Raw genomic sequence first — 24,936 nt, forward strand, 5'->3', positions numbered from 1 at the left:
AGGGCAAATTCAAAGAAAAGAACCAATCAGAAACAAGGCTCCAAATTTGAGCGCATGGTGTCAGATGAATGGAGTCTGCCTGGACGTAGAGACACTCCTACCCTTGATGCTGTTGCACTCAGATTTGTCCCAGCAGCTTTGCTGAGCCGTGTTGTCTGGAAATCTGCCAAAACAAGACATGCTGCATGGAGAAAAGATGCAAAGCAACAGAATGAAGGTTCTATTCTACATAGATGCATTTTACTTAAAATAATATATTCAGATGTGACCTCTCTGTAATCACCAACACTTTGATTAGTAACTGTCATTTAATTACATTATCTCAGTAACTGTAACTGATTACAGTTACAGTTACTGAGATAATGTATCTAAAACATCTAGGCCTGTAACAGCCTGTCATTTTCACAGTGGCTGTGTGGATCCTGGGGACAGGATCCACACAGCCACTGTGGTTATGATAGTTGTGTGATAAAAACATATTAGTAAACTGAAATAAAAATAGAAGGTAGACTTTAGAATGAAAACTGGGACAATATTGTGTTCTTACAAAACAAACTAAACTAAAAAAAAAAAAAAAAAATCTACAGACAATATCTTTAGTTTGAGTGTTTGTCAGTTTAGTCAAATGTGCTCACAGAGCCAGCATGAGGAGGCGCTGGTGCTGACCGGGACATGGACATGACTGGGGGTCAGCTGCCTGCCAGCTGGCTTTGGATTGGAAGATCTTTTCTGACAAACACTATCCATATTAAAATAAATAAATAAATAAATAAATAAATAAATAAATAAATAAATAAATAAAAGAAAAAATTCAAACTAAACATTTTGAAACAATAAAAACTGAAAGCATACATTTAAAACGAAATAAAAAATACACACGCGACCAAACACGCGATCCCATCTGGGCTGCTGTCTGGTGAAGATAATAATCACAAGTATACTACTACCAGTAATAATACTAACAATATTAATAGTTATCGTTATTATATTCAAACCTCGAGGGATGGTGTAAAACCGTGCAACAAAAATAAACTGTAATAAACTGTTGCCCTTGAAATCACGTCTCTGCTTACATTCCTTCACACTTGCGGGGCGGGGCTTAACTGTTGCCCAGTTGGGCAGATCACATTGTGATACAAGGCATCACAATACTTGTGAAATGTTCAACATATATGTATCTATCAGTGTCAAAGAAACATTACATGAATAAACAAATAAAGAAATGGTGTCCCAACAGAACCACTATTTAAATCTAGAAACACTCACTTGCATCTTCATAAAACAGAAAAAAGATCATTTCCACAGAACATATCAAATGCGTTTATTATCAAACTGACAGCAAATAAATAATAATCAGTTGGAGAACATGGAAAACTGGTTGCCTTTCACACAAGCAATTAATAATTCTCTTCTATTTTATATGCAAAGACCTGAGTAGTAATAATAATGGATGGACTCCTCTCAGCTGCGAGATAGGACACACAGGACACACAGGACACTGCTGGAAACACCAGGAGGACAATAGGAAGTCTGGAGAACTGAATCCATCACTGAGTCACTGAATCCTAAATTCTGTGAGACTGCAGCAGGGAAATGAACACCAGCCATGTTCTAACAGATGCAGCCGATCAGTCTCCTGCCGTAAAAGGTAAGAAGAAATATGAAGAAATAAACCTTACAGCAGCTCTGAAGCTTTACACAGTGGATCATGTGGATTTGAACTAGGTTTCCTTTTTTTCACTTTGACAGAGTGAGGGCTAAAGTGAAATGAAAATGTATCGAACATTTCGTCTCAATCGGGGGAAGTTGTGCGTGCGTGTGTGTGTGTGTGTGTGTGTGTGTGTGTGTGCATGCGCGCACACGCTAGGTGCGGCTCTTCCTGAGTGGGGTGAAGAAAGGGTGCCACAGCGCCTCCTCCATTGTGATTCGTCTGGAAACGTCGTACTCCATCATGCACTTGACCAGGTCAAACAGCTGCTTCTCCTCCTCAGTCCCCCCCTGCATGTAGTGCTGGAGGGGCGAGACAGCGACAGGGAGAGAGAGACAGGTATTGAACACAGCATTTCTCAGGTATTTAAAATACCTAAATATCAAAAATATTTAAATATTTAATTTTAGTAATTAGTTTTATTGATATTCTTCTTCCTCTTTTTGTTGTTGTTATTGTCATTATTACCATTATTAACGTTTTTCTTATTCTTATTGTTTTGTTGCATTTTTTCAGGCAATTATTTTCAAAAAAAAAAAAAAATAATAATTAAAAAAAAAAAAAAAAATCAAATTTACTGCCAATAAGTATGAGCCCTAAATATCAGGTACTGGTGTCCTTGATGACTAATAATCGAAATTGGCATCAATCCTAAAAAATCACTATCAGTTATGTGACTGTGACGAGTTAGGGATGTGTGTGACTAGCTGGCTAGATGATGGATCTGCTCTTGCTAGTTGGCACAGAAATGCAAGTCAGCTAAAATATTGTTGTTGTTGTTGTTTTTATTGTTACTGTGGGTGCAACAGGGGGTCACTCAGCGTACTCTCAGCGGTTTACAGTGCTTCTTGACCAAGCATCCAGAAGAGCTGTGCTCATCCCAGTCCAGACGCTCCATGTGCACATAACGACGCTTCCTACAGCGACACACACACACACACACATACAATTGTAATTATGCTAAGAAAATAGGGAACTTGATTTATGTGGGGAAATTGGTCCAAGTTATCTGAGGTGTGCGTATGTTTGTGTGTGTGTATCAGTGTGTGTCTGTGAGTGTGTGCGTGTGTGTCTGTGTGAAAGAGAGGTGATAAGGGCACTGGTTGTCAGTAAAAAGGCCGTATCAGTGATTTTGGATTTTTTTTTTTTTTTAAGCAGATTTATCCATGTTTTGCTTCTGTGGCTAATAAATATTAATAAACCACACAAATGATAACTGGCTGTGGAAAGCATATGTTTCCCCGGGGACTATTTTCTCTGGTGGAGGAAGAGTTTTTTCACTACACTCCAATTTCAAAAAGTCCTGAAAACCCAACAGTGCTGCTGCGTTTAGGAAAACTCATGTGGAGGACTTTATTCCGCTGATGGAAAACTGCTGTGATGAAAGTCTTAAGTTTCTGAAAGTTAATTTTAATATCATAGTGGAATGAATGGAAACCAGCGGTTGAATAAAAGGGAGGAGAAATGAAATGGCAGTTTTAAAATACCACTGCTTACTTTGAAAAAAAAAAAAAAAAAAAATAGCAGAACCATTTTGCAGATATTACACTGAAGATACAGAACACCTTTAAAGAGTTACCTGGTCTGGTTGAGCAGGTGGGGGGGTATGGGACCCAGCACTCTCTCCATCATAGCCAGATGTTCTTTACTGTCGTGAGTCTGAACCAACACACCAAACAGCAGCACTGATTAACTCACTTACACACTCATGTGTTGATGTGTGTGTGTGTGTGTGTGTGTGTGTGTGTACCTGGAACAGTGTCAGTCCCAGGTAAAACTCCATGAGGACGCAGCCAAGACTCCACACATCACACGCATGGTCCCAGCCCAGATCTGACAACACACACACACACACCATTCTAAATTAATGCACTGTTATTCTGTATAGCACATATTGCGTTGATATTTATGTGTGTGTGTGTGTGTGTGTGTGTGTGTGTGTGTGTGTGTACCCAGTATGACCTCTGGGGCCCGATAGTGGCGTGTCGACACCAGGGAGTGGTGGTGTTCGTGGTCAAACGTGGCACTACCAAAATCCACCACCTTCACATCCAGACTGTGCAGCGCCCTCTCCTCTTGCTTCTGTTACACACACACACACACGCACACACACACACACACACACACACACACATATTAGATACTTGGGGCCATTGTGGGACACATGCAGGAACACACACCACACACAGCTGGTATTTGTATAGAGGACGTAACGGGCCTGAGTGTGGGTCGTCTAAGCCGGTCTGAACCAGCTGAATTGAAATGAAAACGTGTCACTCTTGTCTGTTCTGGTCGACTGCTTCTCATCCGAGCTTCTACAGAGCCACGAGGCAGGACTGTGACGTCTCACCAGCCAAGCACTGTGCTCCAGGCCGTAGTCCGAGCGCACAAACAGGATGTTCTCTGGCTTCAGGTCTGTGTGGGTCACCTTGTTACGATGCAGGACTGAGAACACACACACACACACACACACACACACACCTGTTATAGTTGGTGTTGTTTTGTATTGCTCTTTGACTCAGTTCCTTTTAGACAAATAGAAAAGGGTCAGTTTTTGCTTTGATGCATGCTGTGTTGTACCTTTGTGACTATTATTTAAAAGAAAGGTTCAGTATTTGCTCTGAGATGTTATTCTGCAATTCTGATATATAATATGTATTATATATATTTTGTAATGTCCAACGTCATGTGCATGTGTGTACTTCTTGTTGGTTTAAAGTACAAACAGCAAATATATTTCAGTCATTTATGAAGCCCCTAAAATAATATGTTCATCAATATTACATATTTACTTTTTTTCCCATGAAAAAACAAAACAAAACATTGCTTTATGCCCTAAATGCAACTCTAAATCTTTCCCTCATGCCCTGCAAATTTGAGTAATCTGAATGAAGCTGAATTAATTTAATTTGAATTTAAGCGAAAGCCTGAATTTTTTACACACTAATGTGCAGCAGTTTGTTGTGTTTGCATACTCTTGTTTTCGATCACATTTCACTTTGAATTCCAGCTGAACAGTAAGATTTGACTTAGCTGGGAAGCAGTTTTTACCTGCCTCAAGATAGCAATGCACCAACAACACACCTGACCGTACATATTTGAAGACCAGCACACCCAGGGGCGCTCAGATGGACACAAGTGACTTTGCTATTTACACAACGTGGGCGCTGGACGGGAAAATGACAACTGAGCCTGGCAGAAACTGGCAGAGACACTTGAGTCGCGCTGGGCGCCACATGGCAGCGGGTGGAACAGAGGGCCCCAAACGTTCAGCTGCTGTCCTTCATGCTGTGCTGATACACAAGAACCCAACATCTGCTCACATTTCTACATTTTACATTCCAGTCAGCCAATGAAGTCAACAGAAGAATAAGCTTCAGTTCCGACATTACAGGCATCCGGCAGTGAGGGGGGAAAGGGTCAGAGGTCAGAGGTCAGAGCAGTGGGGGAAACTGTATGAGGCACGAATGCTGCACTCACAGGAGACAGCTCTGAAGATCTGGTACGCCATGTGCCTGATCTGCTCCACGCTGTACGGCAGGAAGCCGTTCTCTCTGAGGTAGTCAAAGGTGCTGAGGCCCAGCAGCTCAAAGACGATGCAGACGTGACCGTGATGATCAAACCAGTCCAGCATCCTCACACAGGCACTGGGAGGCGAGAGGAGGGCAGGGAGGGACAAATTAAAAGTAAATTAAAAAATACACTGCAAAAAGTCAAAATCTTACCAAGTTTATTTGTCTTATTTCAAGTAAAAATGTCTTATTTCTAGTCAAAATATCTCATTACACTTAAAATAAGACATGATCAGCTCAGAAATTATTAGCTTGAAATTAGCTTGAAACAGGAAACAAATTTTGCCAATGGAACAAGCAAATTTTTACTTGTTCACTTGTGTCACAAGGAAAAATTTGCTTGTTCCATTGGCAAAATTTGTTTCTTGTTTCAAGCTAATTTTCACTTGTTTCAAGTAAATTTTCACTTGAAACAAGTGAAAATTGTCTAAAGACAAGTTATTTCTGTGCTGATCATGTCTTATTTTAAGTGTAATGAGATATTTTGACTAGAAATAAGACATTTTTACTTGAAATAAGACAAATAATCTTGGTAAGATTTTGACTTTTTGCAGTGTACAGCTAGTAACTATCAACTGTTTGTGTGTTGGGCATTAGAGCTGCAAAAACGATTATTTCATTATTGATTATTCTGTCAATTATTTTCTCAATTAATCAATGAATTGTTTGGTCCAAGAAAATGGTCTAAAAATCGGATCAGAATTTCTCACAGCCCAACGTGACATCTCAAAAGTCTTGTTTTGTCCCAACCAACAGCCCACGACCTAAAGATCTGTAGTCACAGAGGACAAAAGAAAACAGAAACATTTGAGAAGCTGGAGTCAGAGAATTTGGAAATTTTCTTCATAAAAAATGACCCAAAACTACTGAAAATAAATAATAATAAACTTTATTTGCAAAGCACTTTCCAAAACATAGTTACAAAGTGCTTTACATAACAAGTACAAATGATACACATTTCAAGATAAGAGCATAAAAAGTAAACATAATAAAACGTAGAACTGGGAAATGTGGAACTATTAGTCGATTATCAAAACATTATCAAAATAGTTGGCAGCTGACTGATTATTCAGCAGCTCTACTGGGCAAAGCATAGACCTGCAGTGATCATTTGACATGATTAAAAAATGTCAACAGCAGGCCTCCCTCATGTTGTCAGTTCATTGTTTGGAAATTGAAGCCCACATCCTCTCTCACGTTTTATTTGAATTTTGAAAAAACCCTAAAGCAAGCCTTCAGAAAGAAGCCAAGTGTGGGAAACACCTCTTCCTAAACACTATAGATGGGCTCTACATTAGTGCCAAATTTTATGCCTTATGGAAATAAAATGGCCTTTATAAATTAGAAAATAATTAACCCTGATTTGACAATTGGCCCACAAACCAATACCAAGAAAGAGAAAAGAAATTTCCATGCTCCACTTTGGTGGTGTTGGTTTATATGCCTAGGAGCTGTTTTACCCAGGAAACTGCATAACCCAAAGTTCAGTTTTGCTTGAAGTAAGTAAGAAAGCAGTAGTGAGGATATGCAGCAGATGAACAGGACTCACAATCTGTTGTCATCGTCCAGCATGTTGATCTCCTCCAGCACGGCGACCTCAGACCGGGCGGCATCACGGAAACGCTCGCTGTTCTTCACTATCTTCAGCGCCACGCGCTCAGCGCTGCTCAGCAGGCACACACACACACACACAGATGAATGCAAACAAAACCATGGCTCTGCACCAACGGCACCAAAATGAATTCTTGCACATGAAGTATACGTGATGATTACAGTTATTCAGTCCTGTAATTCCTGTATTTAAATAAATACATTTTAAAAATCATTCAGATTACTGCCTGGCAAGTTTATACAGAGCCCTTGAAGGGTCACGGTGAGATTCTTTCTTTTTTCTTTCTTTCTTTCTTTCTTTCTTTCTTTCTTTCTTTCTTTCTTTCTTTCTTTCTTTTTGCATTACCTTGCAATAATTTTTTACGTTCCCTTGTGTAAAGGACTGAGAAAAGTTGAAATCTCCAATAAAGTTTAGTTTTATAATAAAACAGACACCCCCTTATTTTTTGATTATCAGAGCTACACTAACAGTCAAACACTTTCCTTCAATATAATGCAGATTTATAGGCTACCACCACGTCAGCAGATGGCGCCATCGTGCTTCTATGGGTCAGTGGGAGCGACTACAACTTCAAGCCTCAACTAACACTGGCTTGAATTTGATGTGCGTCCATCGGGTTTCTCCTCATTGATCCACAAGTACTGCAGAAATATGTTTAAAACTCTTACATTTGCCCGTACGTAGTTGGGAATGAATGGAAACATGCTTTGTAATGTTTTGTTGGGTTTAGTTACAGTTCTATAATATTTTAGACCACATAAATGTCTCGTTTTGGACGCAGATCACAAACGTCATTGTGGTGAACACAGCACCACAATGCAACTGCAAGCAAGGTTACAGATGTAGCCTGATGTAAGGTCTCACAGCTATATTTGCAGTGTTAGAGATGCTGTATAATGTTGATAAAAATATGTTGCTACTTTTCTTGATTTCTTTACTACATTGTTCAGAGTACATTATGCATTTTTATGCTGTAGCCATGGACATGTGTGTCTTTTGTGTCTTGTCAGCACAGTGTCAAGAGTTAACTACAGCGTGTGTATGCCAATGCATATTTTCGGAAAGCAGTGTAGATGGAAATATATTTTGATACTATTATGTTTATGTACCACTAAGTAGATAAACTCAGTTTATTATTTGTCAAGTTATTGTTTTATTTTGTTTTTATTTTACTTTTTGAGGAAACAAATAACATCTATCTATTTATCTATCTATATATCTGTCTATCTATCTATCTATCTATCTATCTAAAGCTGGGCGCAGCTGAGCTGAAACAGACATACAGCTCAGAAGGAACGGAAGTAGAAAAGTACTGCAAGAGAGAACACAAAATTTATTGTGAGAGAACCTAAAACATATTGCAATGTAATGCAAACAACTGCGAGGCAACGCTAATCGCCCTGACTCTTTGTGGGCTCCATAAGTTTGAAACAAGGAAACAAGCTAAAAAAAAAAAAAGGTTTGCATCTATCCAGTGACCGACTCAAGGGTCACTCTTTATACTTACTTATGTCTATCAATACACTGCAGCACCTTTGCAAAGGCTCCTTCTCCCAGTGTTGATACAACCTCATCTGAAAGACAGACAGAGAGTCGGTGCATCAGTCAATCAGCAGATCAGGTCAGACAACAAAACTACAGAATGTCCCAGCTGATGTTGGAGACATATTGCCCTCTGGCAGCTGTGCTGGACATCCTCAGCCTCTGGCAACTGTGTCTCTTTCTACATGTATAATTTCTTTTCATTCCGCAAAGATGAGAAGAGGAACCTGCTTCTACTTTGTTGGATCTACTTTTTTGTCATTTCAAAATTTTGCAAATAAAAGCTCCATGATAAAAAAAAAAAAAAAAAAAAAAAAAAAACTGCAGATGGTCGATGGAAGCAAGGACCATTTAGACTTAACTGGCAAAAATGTGGAATAAGTGTGGAAGAAAGGGGGGAAATATCACTTGGCCTGACAAAGAGAACCTCACTTCAGTTGAGAGCAATGCCCCTTTAAAAACATGTAGTGTGCAGCGTGTTCTCTCCTCCTTTTCTAACTGCATGGAAAAAAATCCCAGCTAACACAGTTACTGTTTGGAAAAAGGAGCTCAGTCACTTTTACTGCCAGGACATTTGAAATGAGACACTTTGGACTTTTACTGCAAGACATTTTTACTGCACTACTTCTACTTCTACTGCAGTCACATACCAGCAGAGGGACAGTACTTCTACTTCTACTGCAGTCACATACCAGCAGAGGGACAGTACTTCTACTTCTACTGCAATCAGATACCAGCAGAGGAACAGTACTTCTACTGCAATCAGATACCAGCAGAGGAACAGTACTTCTACTGCAATCAGATATCAGCAGAGGAACAGTACTTCTACTGGAGGAGCAATGCGTAGTACTCTTTCCACCTCTGGTCACAAAAGCTACATCTGGAAACAAATCTACTTAATTATCACATCGTTAACTTTTACTGATACCAAATTAATATACACTTTCACCACCACAAAATTTAATCTGAAAATATATTAGTTGTTTTCTAGCCTGGATGTTGGACACAAACAATTTTCCAGTGGATCTCCATGGTGATGCCAGATGTACATGCTGGAAAGTTTGTGGGACAACTGCAAAAACGTCTCTATGCTACACTGGTGTACTAGGGCCGCTGCCGGGAGAAAAAAAGGGGCAGGTTGTAACAAAAAAAAAAAATTCTGAGATTAAAGTTGTAAATTTACAAGAAAAAAACAGCAGACTGGCAGCAGAGTCAAGTCATGTGGAGCCTTGCACAAAAAGGAAAAGAAAAACAATTTTTCTGCCGTACAACTAAAATTTTGGAAGTCCTTGCGCACTTGAGTACTGATGGGCAAAGTCAACTAAAAGTTCAGCTGTAGCCAGTTTTTTGTGTGCTGATGAACAAGGACAAAGTGAGCATGGTCAACTTCAAACTAGTAAAAACTACTGAAAAACACATAACTATAAGAACTCTGCCCAACAGCTGTGACAACAAAACATCAGAGACAAAAGGTAAAGGTTGGTGTTGAGTACATCTTTCTTTCAGTACGAAGCCGGTGTGATATACCAGGTGGTCCTCTTCATCATCCTCACAACTCTTCTTCTTCTTCATCATCATCATCATCACCGTTATCAGGGCCAGCAGATTGAAGCCGAAGTGAGCCATCAGCAGGGTTAAAGGTCAGATGGAGACAAAAGAGGGAAGAACAGATGGAGGGAGGAGTGAGTGGAGGATATTGGTGGGTGGGCACAGTGACTTGATGTACTGACACACCGTCCCACAAGCTCAGGTGTGGACAAGATAGTGTGAGAGAAAGTCAGGGTAACATTTTCACACCCTTCACAGTGTGGTTACTACAGCAGCTTGCTAGGGCCAGTGTAGGGAGAAAAAAAATATTACGAGGCCAGTAAGAGGGGTAATATTCTAAAAATGTTATGAGAAAAAAATGGAAAATTCTTTGACTAAAAAGTCACAAATTTATGAGAAAAACTCAGAAAAATACCTTTTCTTATATATCTATCTTTCTTATACTCTTACATTTATAAAGGAAGCACATGGCTTGACTTTGTGAGGTTGGATCAGCCACACACTGCAGACGCTGCCGCTCGCTATGTATCAGGCCTGCAGCTGATGACCTCATCATTTCAACTTTGACATGGAATTTAGGAACAAGGAAATCCTGCTGATTTTAGCCCAGAATCATAATATTGTTTTCTTCTGAATCGGCCCAAGTCACGGCAATGTCTCTTCAAAGTCCAGATGCTGATGAGAAGATTGTGATTCTGGGCTCAGATCACTCTGATTTGCTTCTTACAAAATCTTTATAATTTTTTTTTCTTGTAAATTTGTGACTTTATAATCTCAGATTTTTTTTGCCCTAGTATGCCATTGTAGGTTACAGCAGGCAACAAGATCAGATCAGATATAACTAGGAGAGAGAACTCCAGACATTCTAACAAGAGTGGATGTTTTGAAATTATGCTACACTTGGGGTGGCAAACTCAACATGGGAACTGAGCCCAGCTCTGTCCCACTGTTATGTGCAAAGACACATGTACATCCAAAAAATATTTATTGTGTCACAGATGAAGTCCCCATGAAATGACCTCTTACAACCTCTACTTCCTGTAAAACAGAGGATCTTAAATAGTGACATCATCCTGCACTTGTGGGTGTAAATGAAAATTTCAACCAATAAAACCTTCAAAAATCCTCTCCTATCTACCTGTCCCATTGAAAAAAATATTGTGTTTCTCTCCCAAACAGACATCCTATAGGTTTGCAGTTGAAAATGTTACTTCCCTCCCTTGCTTCCCTGTCTGCCCAAAATCACCAGGTTTCAAAAGTAAATAGATAAAATCAAGAAAGTAAGAGTCCATTTCATGGGGTCTTTAAAGACTGAAAAATGTGTAAGACATAAATGGATCAAAGGAATCTTGTGCTACCCAGCCAAGGTAGCACACTCTGGCAGCTATCCAGCTGATAAGACAGGCCATTTACCTGTGGTTATTGTCATATGTTAATGTATTGTAGTCATTACTTCCAGTATTGTTTGCTATTATGACTGAGTGCCTCTTTGTTGCCTATAATAAAACAATGCTAGTTTTTTATTTGTACCAGTCTTCTGGCAGAGTTACTCACCCTGAATGTGACCCATAGCTTAAAAGTACAAAAAATGTCCTATTGGAAAAATATGCCATTGGACTGATAAAATAACTGGTAAAAATGGAACTGGAGATGCCGTTGGACTGCACCGACTCTATTTTGCACTGAGTCTGCTTGCTGTTCCAAAGTCGACGTTGAAAACAAAAGGTGAGCAAGCCGTTGCACTTGAGAGCCCCTAGATTGTGGAATAGCCTTCCTGTTCATATATAAGATCACACACATCAGTCATATATGATCTGACTGGTCTGCCACCTCTGTTAAATCCTGTGATTCACAAGAAACACTTTCATAGACCGATTCTTTTCTTTTCTTTTTTTTTCTTTTAATCACAGCCTTAAACTTGTACTTTTAATTTGGGTTGTCCAGTTTGCTCCTTATATGATTTTATTATACCTTATTTTAGGGTGTTATATAAATATATGTATTATTACTATTATTGTTATTATTATTGTTATTGTTATTGTTATTGTTATTGTTATTGTTATTGTTATTGTTATTGTTATTGTTATTACATAGCCTACAATTGTTGCACAACCAACAGGTATGTTATCATCAGCTACTGAGGTGATCCAGAATTTTTAGAGTAGTGGGGAAAACGCCATTTAATAGCTTCTTGTTGTTGTTAATGTTGTTAAATAGAAAAATGTTGATGGTTGATATGAAGGTACACACATTCCAGAAACACATGCAATGAGTATACATGTAAAAGATAAGTTGACCAATGAGCCACTCTTCCAAAAAGCCATCCAGGCTCATAACCACATGGAAAACTAAATGAGCACGAGGAAGAGGATAAACAGGAGGAGGAGGATATCATACCGAGTTGGTGCTTTGGCTTCGGCTGCCGCTGTGGCTTCTGGAGTACGTTTCTGAGGAGGTGTGGTGTGTGTGTGAGGAGGTGAGATGTGTGTGGTGCCTGGTGCTCCCAGTGTTGCTGTCGCTGTGCAGGTCTGTGTTGGTCTCACCAGTGGCAGGAAGCCCGTTCTCTATCAGAAGAAAGACAAAACATAAATTTCTGCTCTCTACTCTCTAAGCAGCCTACAGAGAGATTCAAAAATCACCAGCATCATAACCAGACGTCACAATAATAAGATCTCAAAATAGCGTGACATGGTCCTGTCTGGTTGTCTAGTGAAGTGGGTACAGTACCTCTAATGTGGAAAAGCATTCCTCTGCCATGCCAAATAGCTCACCCATGTATTTGTCCACTAAAAGAGTGAGTAGAATCTACCTCTGAATTATCAAACTACTTTAACCTGAAGTGTGTATGTCATGAAATGATCTAAACATGAGATGAAATTCTTGCCTACCTCGTAATGATTAGGGATTGGAATCTATTTGATCTAATTCATGATACTTGTGGGCCGATAAGATATGTATTGGGATTCTGTAATTATTGTGATTCAATATAACTCAATTGTGCAATTTTGTACGACTTTAGAAACATCATTATTTTGATGATTATTTTATTTTTTAAAAAAACTTGATGTACATCTCATAGTGAATCCAATAAAAACAAAGGACCAGCACAGGAATACTCAGGAGGGAACAATGTGAATAAGTGTCATAAAGCAACAGCCTGGCTGAGAGTGAGTGAGAGTGGGTTTTTGAAAGGAAAGAGGTGTGCTGAATTTACAACACAGGAATTGGAATTTGAAAATAAAATTTGACTGATTGCCAAGCCCCGACACACTGTACAGTATGTGACTCTGGGTATGAGCAAAGGGAGAAACTTCATCCACAGGTGCTATTAAACTGTTATAGATATATCAGTTTGTTGTGTCCAGTTCATTTCCACAGTTATTTTGTGGCGAAGTGTAGCATACGCTTCCTTCGGTCTGCCTTGCTTATTTCTACATCAATTAGCAATAACCTACATTTTCCAGAACATCTTTCATTGACCCCCTACATGACTTAGATGCATTGAGGATTGTGTAGATGTGTGTGGATGGACTGTGAAACTGTGTAATAAGAGTGAGACAGCAGAGTTTTTCCAGTTGAGAAAAAAGCCCTCAACCAAAACACAACATGACTTGTGGCTGCTTTGCATTTTGGTTTATTGAGGATAATATGATGATTGAAACTGCTCTCTGTCCTCTTCTATAATGGATTTCCCCCCGTATGAACATCTGTACAAAACAGTGGATCTTAAAAAGGAGCCCTTTCTCTTTGAGTCTGAGGGATGTTTATCATTGGTACTTTAGTTAGCTGAAACATTTTCTGCAATTAAACTCATTTACATGACGTCATCTGCGGTTGCAATGGGATTTAATCCATGTGAATAAGAAAATACATCACCAAACTACACAGGCCAAGAAATGTAAAGCACATCACTAACAGGTGTTGAAATGTTTTGTGGTGGATGGCTCCTTCAGCACTGTAACAGTAAATACACTTTGCCAGTGACAAAAATGTTGTGATTCTGAGTTGAAGTAATGCTGTTGAATACGGCACCAGTGCCAGCCCAAACCTCCTTTTAATCATCACCCTGGTGTGTGTTATATAATATCTAGCAGGTATGGGTATTGGTCTAGAGGCAGAAACAGAGAATCCTGCCTTTTCATTCTCCTGTGTCTTGTCCAAGTGTCAAGGAGTAAGAAACCACTCCATGCAGCCTCATTGTTAGTTGCTGTGGATAAAAGCAGCAGCTCAATGACTCAAATCAAAGTGTAAATACCTGAGCCATTGTAGCTGCAGAGCGAGGGGCTGTCTCTGCCATTGCTGTCCCATGTCCTTCTCTCCCCACTGGGCTCTCTGGCCCCGTTTTGCTCCCTCTGCTCCAGCCTCCTGAATGTCTTATGACACCTGGACAGGACAAAGAAGACACACACAATACTCAATTATATACTGTGTCTTTGATAAGATTTGATGTATAATAACAATATTAAAAAAAAAAAAAAGACACACACGTAATAATTATCTTCTGATATTATGCTCCCATTTTCTCTTTAAAGTATTGCCTAGAAACTGAAAGCAATCCAATGATGCTTCTACTCATTTGTACTTACCCTCTACTTATTTGTACTTTTTGTATATTGTTGTATATTGTATACAGGTTGTTCATTGTATATAGGAATGTCATATAATCTTTCTATTTTATCTTTATTTTTATTTTATTTTATATTATTATTATTATTATTATTGTTGTTGTTGTTGTTATTATTATTAATGCTATTATTATTTTATTTTATTTATTTATTTTACTTGCACAGTGCTGGAGTTGTTGCAATTACATTTCACTGCTGCTGTACCTGTACATTCATGCATGTGATGAATAAATCTTGAATCTTGAATCTTGAATCTTGAATCTTGCTTATACTATATGGACACAACTGACCAACTGAATTTACTGAAGTTACTGTTAAGAAAAAAAAAAAAAAAAAAAAAAGAGTAGGGCAATCCAAATCTATTTGGTGTATCACCATGAGATTTTGTGGCGACATTCATATTGCCTAGCGGATGAGACCTGCCAATTTTGGTGCCTCCATGACTTTTACTCTTGCACCACCAGCATGCCACATATTTAATCTTGCACATTAATATCTCAAATACTATTTTATTGCATTTCAATGAAATTTGGTTTCAGCATTCATGTTGACCAGATGATAATGCATGTAAATTTATGTGACTACATGACCTTACTGCTAGAGCTACCAGCAGGTCAAAATGTTGTGGCAATAGCAGTGGTGGAGACAGTACAGGCTGACAATACAAGAGCTGAAATTTAACAATAAAAGAGTTGAAATTTCAACATTCATGTTGACTTAAGAGTGAAACAAGACAAATTTTGTGATTCCATGAACGTCCCTCTAGCGCCACCGGCAGGCCAAGTGGGGCATCTATGTTAGACATAAAACACTTTCTCATTCAAAACTGATGGACTTGGACACCACACAGATAACTAGACATTGTGGAAGAAGTGGAAAGACAGTGGTGTGCATTGCCTAGAGACATACCGTGGATAGAAACTACTGTCTGACAAACTCTCCCTTCCGATCTTCCATTGTGGTGCAGTGGAGCAGGCCTGCAATGTAGGAAGTGTCCTAATCAACAAGGTCTGAAGCTGAATCTTGATGAAGTGTCCTCAGTGTGGTCTGTTGTCTTTTTGCTCTCTGCCACACATTACAAATGCAAAGAGAGAGAAATGTATCACGTTCCTCTGGTTTTGTTGCAGTGTGCTAGCAGGAACGTCACAGCTCTGAGCTCTCTCTGCCTGCCTGTAGCCAAGCCCTCCTCTTTCCACAACCCTTGATTTAAGGAGTCAAAGGTTCCCCTCTCTCCTCCAACCCTGACCTCTTCTTCTCTCTTTGCAGTGCTAAACATAGAGTCAGATTCCCCCTCGCCTCCAGGTCACCACCACTTCTATCTCCAGGGTTTTCCAGAGGGCTTAGTTGTGACCCCCTGGCCAGTGGGGGAGGTTCTCAAGGGTGAGATGATAACATGAAACTATAATGAGCCCTGTGGGGAAATTAGGGCATTTCATGATAAAAGGATAGAGTAACAAATAAATGTATATAAAATGGGCTTGTGTTAAACAGCCAGGAATTACACATCTAGAGGGTATTAAAGTGAAACTCAGATTATTTTCCTACTTTTTTTTTGCTGCCATAATAACTGATTGTGTTGAAACTTTCATTACTTGCTTCACTGAAGGGCTTTTATGTTTTAGAAATCTTTTCTGTATTTGTTTGATAGGCATCTATTTGAGAAAAGATATGATTTGTGTTTGTTTGTTCATGGTGTTTTGTCTTTGCAAATCATAGGCCAGGGCTATTTAATTACAAATTCATTTAGGTCAGATTTTAAAACCAGGAATGGGGAAAAGGGTCAGACATTTTCAGCAGCCTATTCAAAACCTTTTCAAGCTTTTGTAATAGCAAAATGTCATTGAATTAGAAAAAAACCCTCAAAGGAATCTAGGTTTGGCAAAAGAAAATATTTTTCACATCTAATATATATAGTCAGCCTGTCTCTAAAGCTGTTTCGAAACAAGACTAAGTAAAACTAAGTAAAAATAAGTATACGGCCACAGCTACATTTAGAAAGCAGTTGTTTTGACCTCAGTTCTGTGATCAGCAGACAGCAGATTTCAAACCCTGATAATTTATCCAGTTAGAGTATCAAAATACTGATTTAACCTTTTTGTGTGATTATGTGTGTATAGGTTTTACTTATACATCTGGCTTCACAGCCTGTTTTTTTCTGCATGAAATATTTCTTTCTTTATTATCCAATCGACCATGCTTTGTGTCATAGTCGTAGTCATTGTCATTGTCATGTTCCTTTGACTTAATTATATTCATATCTTGGTGATGTAGCTTTCTTACCGCTGTACTTAATACCTTGTATTCTTTCAGTTTTTTTTAAGGAATAGTTGAATCCTCTTTTTGTAAAAATCACCTTGGTGAGGAGGTGTTTTTTTTTTTTTTTTTTTTTTAATACTTTAACTGACTTCCAAGCATTTTGTCTTTTCATAGCCAGCAATGTGAAGGTGCTGTTAGTCATTCCACAGGGATTTTTTCCTCCAAGCCTCTTCATGTCAGGAATAGCTATGCCTCTGTATGTGTAGGGCTGGACTGTAAATCAGTTCTGGGGACAACTTGCTCCAGCTGACAACATGCAGGATAGTTGTCACTCACTTAAGACACTCTAACACTCACTATACCCACAAACCACTGCCAGAGCTGAGGATTCCTTTTCCTGTGTAGCTTAATGAGTAAAGATCAAGACCAACCAATTAATCACTGAAACTGAAATGTACTTCATGAGGGTGTCCTCCAAAAGTCAGGTGTTGAGAGAGAAAAGCAATAAGTAAAATTTTCAACATCCTGCACCACAAAATGACCATATATACAACAACCATAATGTATGGTTGTTATCACTACAAGAAAACAGCAACCATCATAGGATGTTTACTTCTTAAACCAAAAAAGCAAATGTCAATGCTGTATTATTTAAAGCTACATTAAGTAATATTACATGTTTTTTTTTGTTTGTTTGTTTTTTAGAGTAAAATGACTTTGTAATCTGTAGGTCCTCTTTCAACCATACAATTTTATATATATATATAAAAATATATGTAAATATATATATATATATATATATATATATATATACACTACTCACAAAAAGTTAGGGATATTCGGCTTTCGGGTGAAATTTCAGGATGAACCTAAAATGCATTATAACCTTTACAGGTGAACTTAATGTGACCTTCTAGGGAACGGCTGCTGGAGACTGGGTTACCTCAGATGGAGTGGCCTGCACTTTCTCAGACCTGAATCCCATAGAAAACCTATGGGATCAGCTGAGTCGCCGTGTAGAGGCTCGGAGCTCTGTACCCCAGAACCTCAATGTCCTGAGGGCCACCCTTCAAGAAGAGTGGGATGCCATGCCTCAGCAGACAATAAGTCGACTTGTGAACAGCATGAGACGTCGTTGTCAAGCTGTAATTGATGCTCAAGGGCACATGACAGGTTATTTACACTGACATTTTTTGTTGTGGTATATCCACCACTGTTGTTGGCTTTTGTTTCAAGAAATTGTTTGAGATGAGGAAATCACCAGTGTATGCTTCTACTTAAATGCCCTACTTTCATGATATAATATCACTGTAGCATGAACTTTTTATATTTTCCATAAATTTCACCCAAAAGCCAAATATCCCTAACTTTTTGTGAGTAGTGTATATATAGACACACACACACATATATCTATATATATATATCTATATCTATATCTATCTATCTATCTATATCTATATATCTATCTATCTATCTATCTATCTATCTATCTATCTATATATAGTTATATAGTTATATAGTTATAGATATAGATACAGATACACACACACACACACACACACACACACACACATATAGTTATATTGGTCATATGTTGAAATTGAATTTTAGTTCTCCTGCCTTCCATTATACTTCCCACACTGAGGCCATTGCATAGTTAAAAGGGGAAAAAAAAGTCATGCTTGATGTTTTAGTGTAGCGCTCTTATTACGTAATGATATGATATGATGGATATGATATGGCATATAGTAGCAGGCAGAGATAGCAGAGTGTGCTGTCCTGTGCTCTCAGTACACTCTGCACTCCTTAGTTGTTCAGATATCTGCACCACCACCAGTGCATTTATGATACTTGGTGGCTGAAGAGATAAGCACTGTTTTGCACTGTATTTTGGGACCGTCAGCTACTGTGACATATCACTGATTCTTTCCTGCCCCTCCTGTCTTTTTTCATTATTCTGGAACTGCAGTGATTGCATTGCTGCACCACCGTCTCCCAGACTGATCCCTGTGCATTTATTCAACTTGTTTTATGAAGTTAGAGGTTTTTTTGGCTTACCTGCTGTAGGTTTTGTGGCGTCTCCTGCTGCTCTTCTCCTCTGGCTCTTTGCCCCTGGACTGTTTGAGGAGCTCCACCTCCACTTCTTCCTCCTCCTCATCCTCCCAGCCTGTTCTCGGGGAGCGCCCCTGCTTGTTGTCACACGACATAGCTGCTAAACAGGGAGAGACAGAAATGGTGCCAGTGGTGCAATAAAATATTATGACCCTTCTGAAAATGTACCCTTGGACATTCCTGGAGTACTTCTAGGTAGTTAAAGTCCCAGCCAGCTGCAGTGAAAAGGGACACGCCTGCTGTAGCCGTGACCCGCAGCCTGACCTCTGGCCTGACCCCAGCAGGAGCTCCTCTTTCCTCCCAGCGGGGAAAACAGAACTCTGCACCAATCCTGCACTGCATGATCTGGAGCTGGGCATCTGTGATCTTAGATGGATGCTTGATTGTTCCCCCAACAGGAAATATGATGCATAACATGTATTTTAAGAAAGGGCTATGCACCATCATAAACCATTTGAAAACCAGATATCCATTTTTATGTTTTGTTTTGTTTTTTAAATAACAAGTGCCCTTCACCATCTGCCCATGTCACATCTCTAATTCTACATAGCAGGCAATGTTCCTTCGAGTAGCTGGCTCTTCTCTTAGCTGACGTGAGAAGTCCTTGTTGACATGCTGTGGTTGAAAAGCTGACAGAAGCTTATTGGCATTATGTCTAGTCATTTTACAAATCCTTTGAGTGACTTCCTCAGAACAGTGTGAGTCATGGCTCTTAAACATGAGGTAAACATGAGGCGAGGTTCATTTGTTGTGTGTCCTTTGCCTTGGCCTGATGGACTGGCTGCTTGTTTTTGCCAGAGGAATAAATAACTAATTACATCTACCCACATCACTGTTACAGAATAGCTCAGTTCTAGGCATGACAGTTTTTATTCGCCATGCTCCCACTTGTAAAGTAGTTAAAAGGTCATCAAACTGTGAAGGAGAGAGTGGGGATCTTCATATGTCAGGCACCATCTCATACCTAAATACTTTAAAGTAGGAAATAAAAGTGAGACACACACACACACACACACACACACACACACACACACACACACACACACACACATAGCTTGCATAGCTTACTTTGCTGATCATATTGGCTTTTATTATTTTGGCTTACTATTTTGGTTTTAATACACTAATGTGCCTGTCTGGATTTCTATAACACAAGTTAATCTGTAATTACAAGTTTTGTCCATATGATGGCGCTAAATCTTTTGCATGTGGATTTTTCAGCTACAAGGGAAAAGAAGTGATTAACCCTCCTGAGGCCTGTACCATAAAGCTGGATTAAGATAGCCGGGCTTTCTCTTTCGTATCAGGCTTCACTTAACCAGACATCTTTATGGATTTTCGGTATCATAAAGCCGGCTATCAACTCACTAATTCAACCCAGGCTTTTCCAATCTAGATCTGTGCGCGCTCACATAAAAAGGGCGGTGTTTGCTGCATGCGACCAATCGCAGACATGGAAAAATCTACCCGAGCCACATACTTTACAACGACGGAGCAGACAATAATCATTAATAAATACGAGAAATGTAAATCAATAATCCAGGCAAAAAGCAACACAGTTGCAGCTGCCAAAAGCCGCAAGGAATGCTGGCAAAAAAATCGCCGACTGTGTCAATGCGTAAATTAGTGCGATTATAATATTACTTCCCCACCATGACGGCACGAGTAGATCTGACTACAGTAACATTTATGTGTTCAATAAATTAATGTGTCGCCCACTCAGCCATACACTACTGCAGAGGAACTGATCCTTTCTAACAGTGAGGATTGACCCTTGATGGACCGCTGCCCTCAGTTTGAGTTTCGTCAGAATCGTCACTTTGATTCAAATGGTTTTGATATTTCATTTTATAAACCATCTGACGCCTCGTGTTTATTCTGCTGGTTAAAATATTATTTCACTGTCACTTAAAGACTGTAAAACATTTGGCACCAACTCTCATGTGGACTTTTCAGGGCAGACACCCTAAATACTAAATATGAGCAAACTAATGGAAACCTAAAGGAGCCCAGAGGCTGGCGTGTATTATATCAGACTTTTATTTAACCCTCTGAATTAAATTCCCCTTATTTATTTAAAAATAAAATAAAATAAAAAATAATAATAATAAAATAAAATAAAATAAAAATAAATCATTATATCAGTCTACAAGATCAATTTTTGGCTGGACAGTGCAGAGTCATGAGTAAAAAAAAAAAAATACAAGAAGAATTGTCAAATATATTAATTTTATAAAAGAAGAAGAAAGGGAAAATGGGCAGGCCATTTTCCAAGAGAGCTGATTGGTCAGTAGGTGGGGCTTTTCTACCTGCTGAGCTCTTATCCTGGGGCCCGTTGCACAAAAGTAGGATTAAGACATCCGGGATAAGTGACTGAGCCGAGCTCAACGAATCCAAAACACGAGCGTCCAGGCTCAATTGATTGCACAAACGCCAAGCCAGGATCAGCAGACACGGATCCATCAAGCAGCTGAAACCTATCCCGGATAAGTGCGCGCACGCGGCTTCCTCAGATAGACCCCGCCATCGATCACAGATTCACCGATTCACCATGGCAGCGAGAGCAGCGTATTTCTCCCCCTCTGAGGCAGAAATCCTTATGGAGGCTTACGAGGAGGTGAAAGATCAAATAAAAAAGAAGGGCAGCACGGCCACTGTTATCAACAACGAGAGAAAGCGTGGAAAAGTACTGCAGACCGCCTGAATGCGTAAGTAGTGCGCAAATACACACTCACTGTTCCGCTGAAACCATCACAATTACAATCCAAATAGTTAATTAACATCTCCGAAAACGTAGTTGTCCTCTGATTATTAATCAATTGAAATTGTAAGTGAAATTTACTGCAGATGTGAGTGAAATTGTGTAAATGTAACTCCTTCAGACTGTATAACAATTTGATAAATAGATGAGCTCACTGACTGAATTGAATTTCACTTTAGGATAAATAAAGTTCCTTTTATGTTATCCTTATATTTGCCCCTCATGCTCCCCTGCATGCACATCAAGATAAAATCCCCCTCAGGTGCCCATGAGGTGGGTTTTGTGAATAGGAAATCCTTTCACAGCATTATGTTCAGGTGAACATGACTTTTTGATATTGTCAATTAATGAACACTGTACACTGCTTGTGATGTGCGTTGATTGGTTTAATAGTCTTCATCTTATAATTTCAGATGGTCTGCAATGCTGACTGTCTGATCAGCAATGTTGTGGCAAAGTGGCCTGGCTCAGTCCATGACTCCCGAGTCTTTCAGACCTCTGGAATCTATCAGGTGAGCCACACAACCTTTATTAATAACCACTTTTTACATCATGGCTGTGTCAAGAATGTCACTCTATTTATGAGGTTGTGATGACGAGATTTTGTATTGACAGGTGAATTCTCTGGTGTGTTGCTGGGGGACAGGGGGTCTGCCTGCCAGCCTTTTCTCCTGACACCACAGGGGAGCACAGCAGGCCTTACAGTCCTGCCCATGCCAGGACAAGGGCCAGGACTGAAATTACCTTTGGCCTCCTGAAGGCACGCTTTTCACTGTCCTCAGGACTTAAGGGTCAGGACTTTGAGGGCATGTGACATCACTGTGGCCTGTGCTGTCCTCCAAAGTGTGGCCTGCCTGAAGAAGGAGAGGGCCCCCAGAGTGCCATCACACAGACTGGGACAATCCTGCCATCTTCCCTGATGACGACAGTGGTCGGCTGCTCAGGGACCAATATGTGTTAAATTATTTAGTTAACATGCATGCTTTAAATTTAAGTTAAATATGTCCTGCATTGGCAGAGGAATTAAAAAAAAAATGCTTAATTGTATTTAAACTGATTTGGCCTCTTATGTCGTTTGTGCTGTATACTGTGTGTATACAAGCTTGCTACTGCATCCATTCATTTGTCTGTTCATTTGTTGTGTATGGATTTGTCCTGCATTTATTTCAGTGTGCACACATGCAGGGTGTATTACATACAGACCTTTGAATGTGTCTTTATTCTTGTATTGTATAATATGCTTTGATTCTGTGCTTTCTATCATGTAGAGTCACTGTGTGAAGGAGCTGATTGTTTACCTGCTTTGATTTATCCTTATTCAATAAAGGAATGTCATGTTACTCTTTGATGTGTATTTATATTTATATGGGATGTGTATTTTATAGTCTATGGGAAACTGTAAATTATCTAATATTGCAACATCTAAAATCATCATTTATCATCAAATTAATGATCACAAATGTTTAAATGACAGGGGGTCTAGTTTCGACACTTTCCTAAAATAATCACCTAAGTCTTTTTTTTTTTTTTTTTTTTTTTTTTTTTTTTTTGTCAAAAATGAGTTTTTTTTGCCTAAATCATCTCCTCTTGATGCTGGCCACCTCTGGTGAAATCACCAGCATCAGAACAGGTCATGCCATTCTACCCCTGAAGTATAACTGCCTAAATAACTTGTGTGCAAAAACTGTGACTTTGGTAGTTTTATTTTTGCCTAAGGCAAAAAAAAAAAAAAAAAAAACGTTTTTAGGCTATTTTAAGCATTTCAAGATGGCAGCGGTATCAAGAAGAAAGAAAATTTTCTCTGCCAGTGAAGTTATTTCAATGATCCAGGGCTCATCCTCAATTGGTAAGTGATGAGGTTGAGTATAACTTTGGCATATAACATATTACAATTGCCTAAGTCAACAAAGGCATGTTCAGAAATTTGCCTAAGTCATTTATTTCTGTTATGTCACATAATTGACTGACATTGTTTTTAGTATGTCAGTAGTCATCTTTTTTTATATAACATTTTTGAGTGAAATTATCAATAAATATCATAGTTAATTTTTGGTGAATTTTTTTGTGTCTCTTGAAAAACCTGAAAAAATGACTTAGGCGATTATTTTAGGAAGGTGTCGATGTGATAACAATGCGTAGTGGGCAGTGGAATAATGTTTAGTTTCCGTTTGTGGTGACTGTTGACTGAGATAAGGGATAAGATTAAATAAATCCTGGAACTTAGCCTGGTCTGGAGCAGGCTAGCTCCACAGAATATATCTCCATGGTAACTTATATCAAAACATATCCTGCTATCCACTATCCTACTTTTGTGCAACCGGATCAAGGATAAGTTAATCCAGGATAACCAAGATATCCCGGCTTAATCCCTTATCCTAGTTTTGTGCAACAGGCCTCTGAACTTGCTCCGGTGTTCAGTATATGTTACCACGGCAACGTAGCCCCATAAAAAGGAAGCCACCTTTATGGTACAGAAAAGCCATAACCAGGGTTAAGCCTGAAGTTAGCTCGCTAAGCCGAAATCCAGCTTTATGGGACAAGCCTCTGCTGTGGCTCTCTAGAGCCAAGGGTTCTCTAGTTAACGAAAATTACACAAAAAACTAAAACTAGGTGTGGAAAAAATTTAGGAAAAAAATGAAAACTAACTGAAACAATTTTGTGTTCTTACAAAACAAACTAAAATAAAATACAGGAAATATATGTTTATTATTATTATTGTTGTTGTTGTTTTTGTTGTTGTTGTTGTTGTTGTTGTTACTGTTATTATTATTGTTATTGTTATCATTATTATAAGGAGCCCCATAGGGACATGTGGGAAAAAATTTGTAGGGTTAAAAAAAAAAAAAAAAAAGTGGGGTGCGAAAAAAAAAAAAAAAAAAACACTAAAAAAAAAAAAAAAAAAAAAAGAAGAAGGAGCCCCTTAGGGAACATGTGGGAAAAAATTGAAGTGTAAAAAAAAAAAAAAGTGGGGTGGGGAAAAAAAGACGAAAAGCAATAAGCCGTGGGTTACAGTGATTTTACAACGGCTGAGGGGCATTTGGAGTGCCCCTCCGAGTTCTTGTGTTTTACATACATGGATCAGATGTGGCCGTCGAATAGACCGGGGGGTCTGGCACCGTCTCTTATTGCTTAAATAAACTTCCTTCTCCCACTCCATAACTCTATGCCACTCCATTGCTGTGTCTGTTGTGTTTCCCACT

The 24,936-nt window shown here is 39.0% G+C and overlaps 1 protein-coding gene across 1 annotated transcript; it reads right to left on the minus strand.

Moving 5' to 3' along the window:
• Positions 1–1,827: 1,827 nt before the first annotated feature.
• LOC115371571 (dual specificity protein kinase CLK4-like) lies at positions 1,828–19,070 on the minus strand. The gene is made up of 13 exons (XM_030069024.1): positions 18,922–19,070; positions 14,238–14,365; positions 12,380–12,546; positions 9,928–10,000; positions 8,400–8,466; positions 6,830–6,946; positions 5,189–5,355; positions 4,059–4,153; positions 3,661–3,790; positions 3,459–3,541; positions 3,288–3,367; positions 2,535–2,625; positions 1,828–2,010 (listed from the first exon to the last, which is right to left on the minus strand). The coding sequence occupies exons 1-13, from the start codon at positions 19,068–19,070 to the stop codon at positions 1,864–1,866; spliced, it is 1,494 nt and encodes a 497-aa protein (XP_029924884.1). The 3' UTR covers positions 1,828–1,863.
• Positions 19,071–24,936: the final 5,866 nt, after the last annotated feature.

This window comes from Myripristis murdjan, chromosome 14 (assembly GCF_902150065.1).
Source record: "Myripristis murdjan chromosome 14, fMyrMur1.1, whole genome shotgun sequence".
NCBI lineage: Eukaryota > Metazoa > Chordata > Actinopteri > Holocentriformes > Holocentridae > Myripristis > Myripristis murdjan.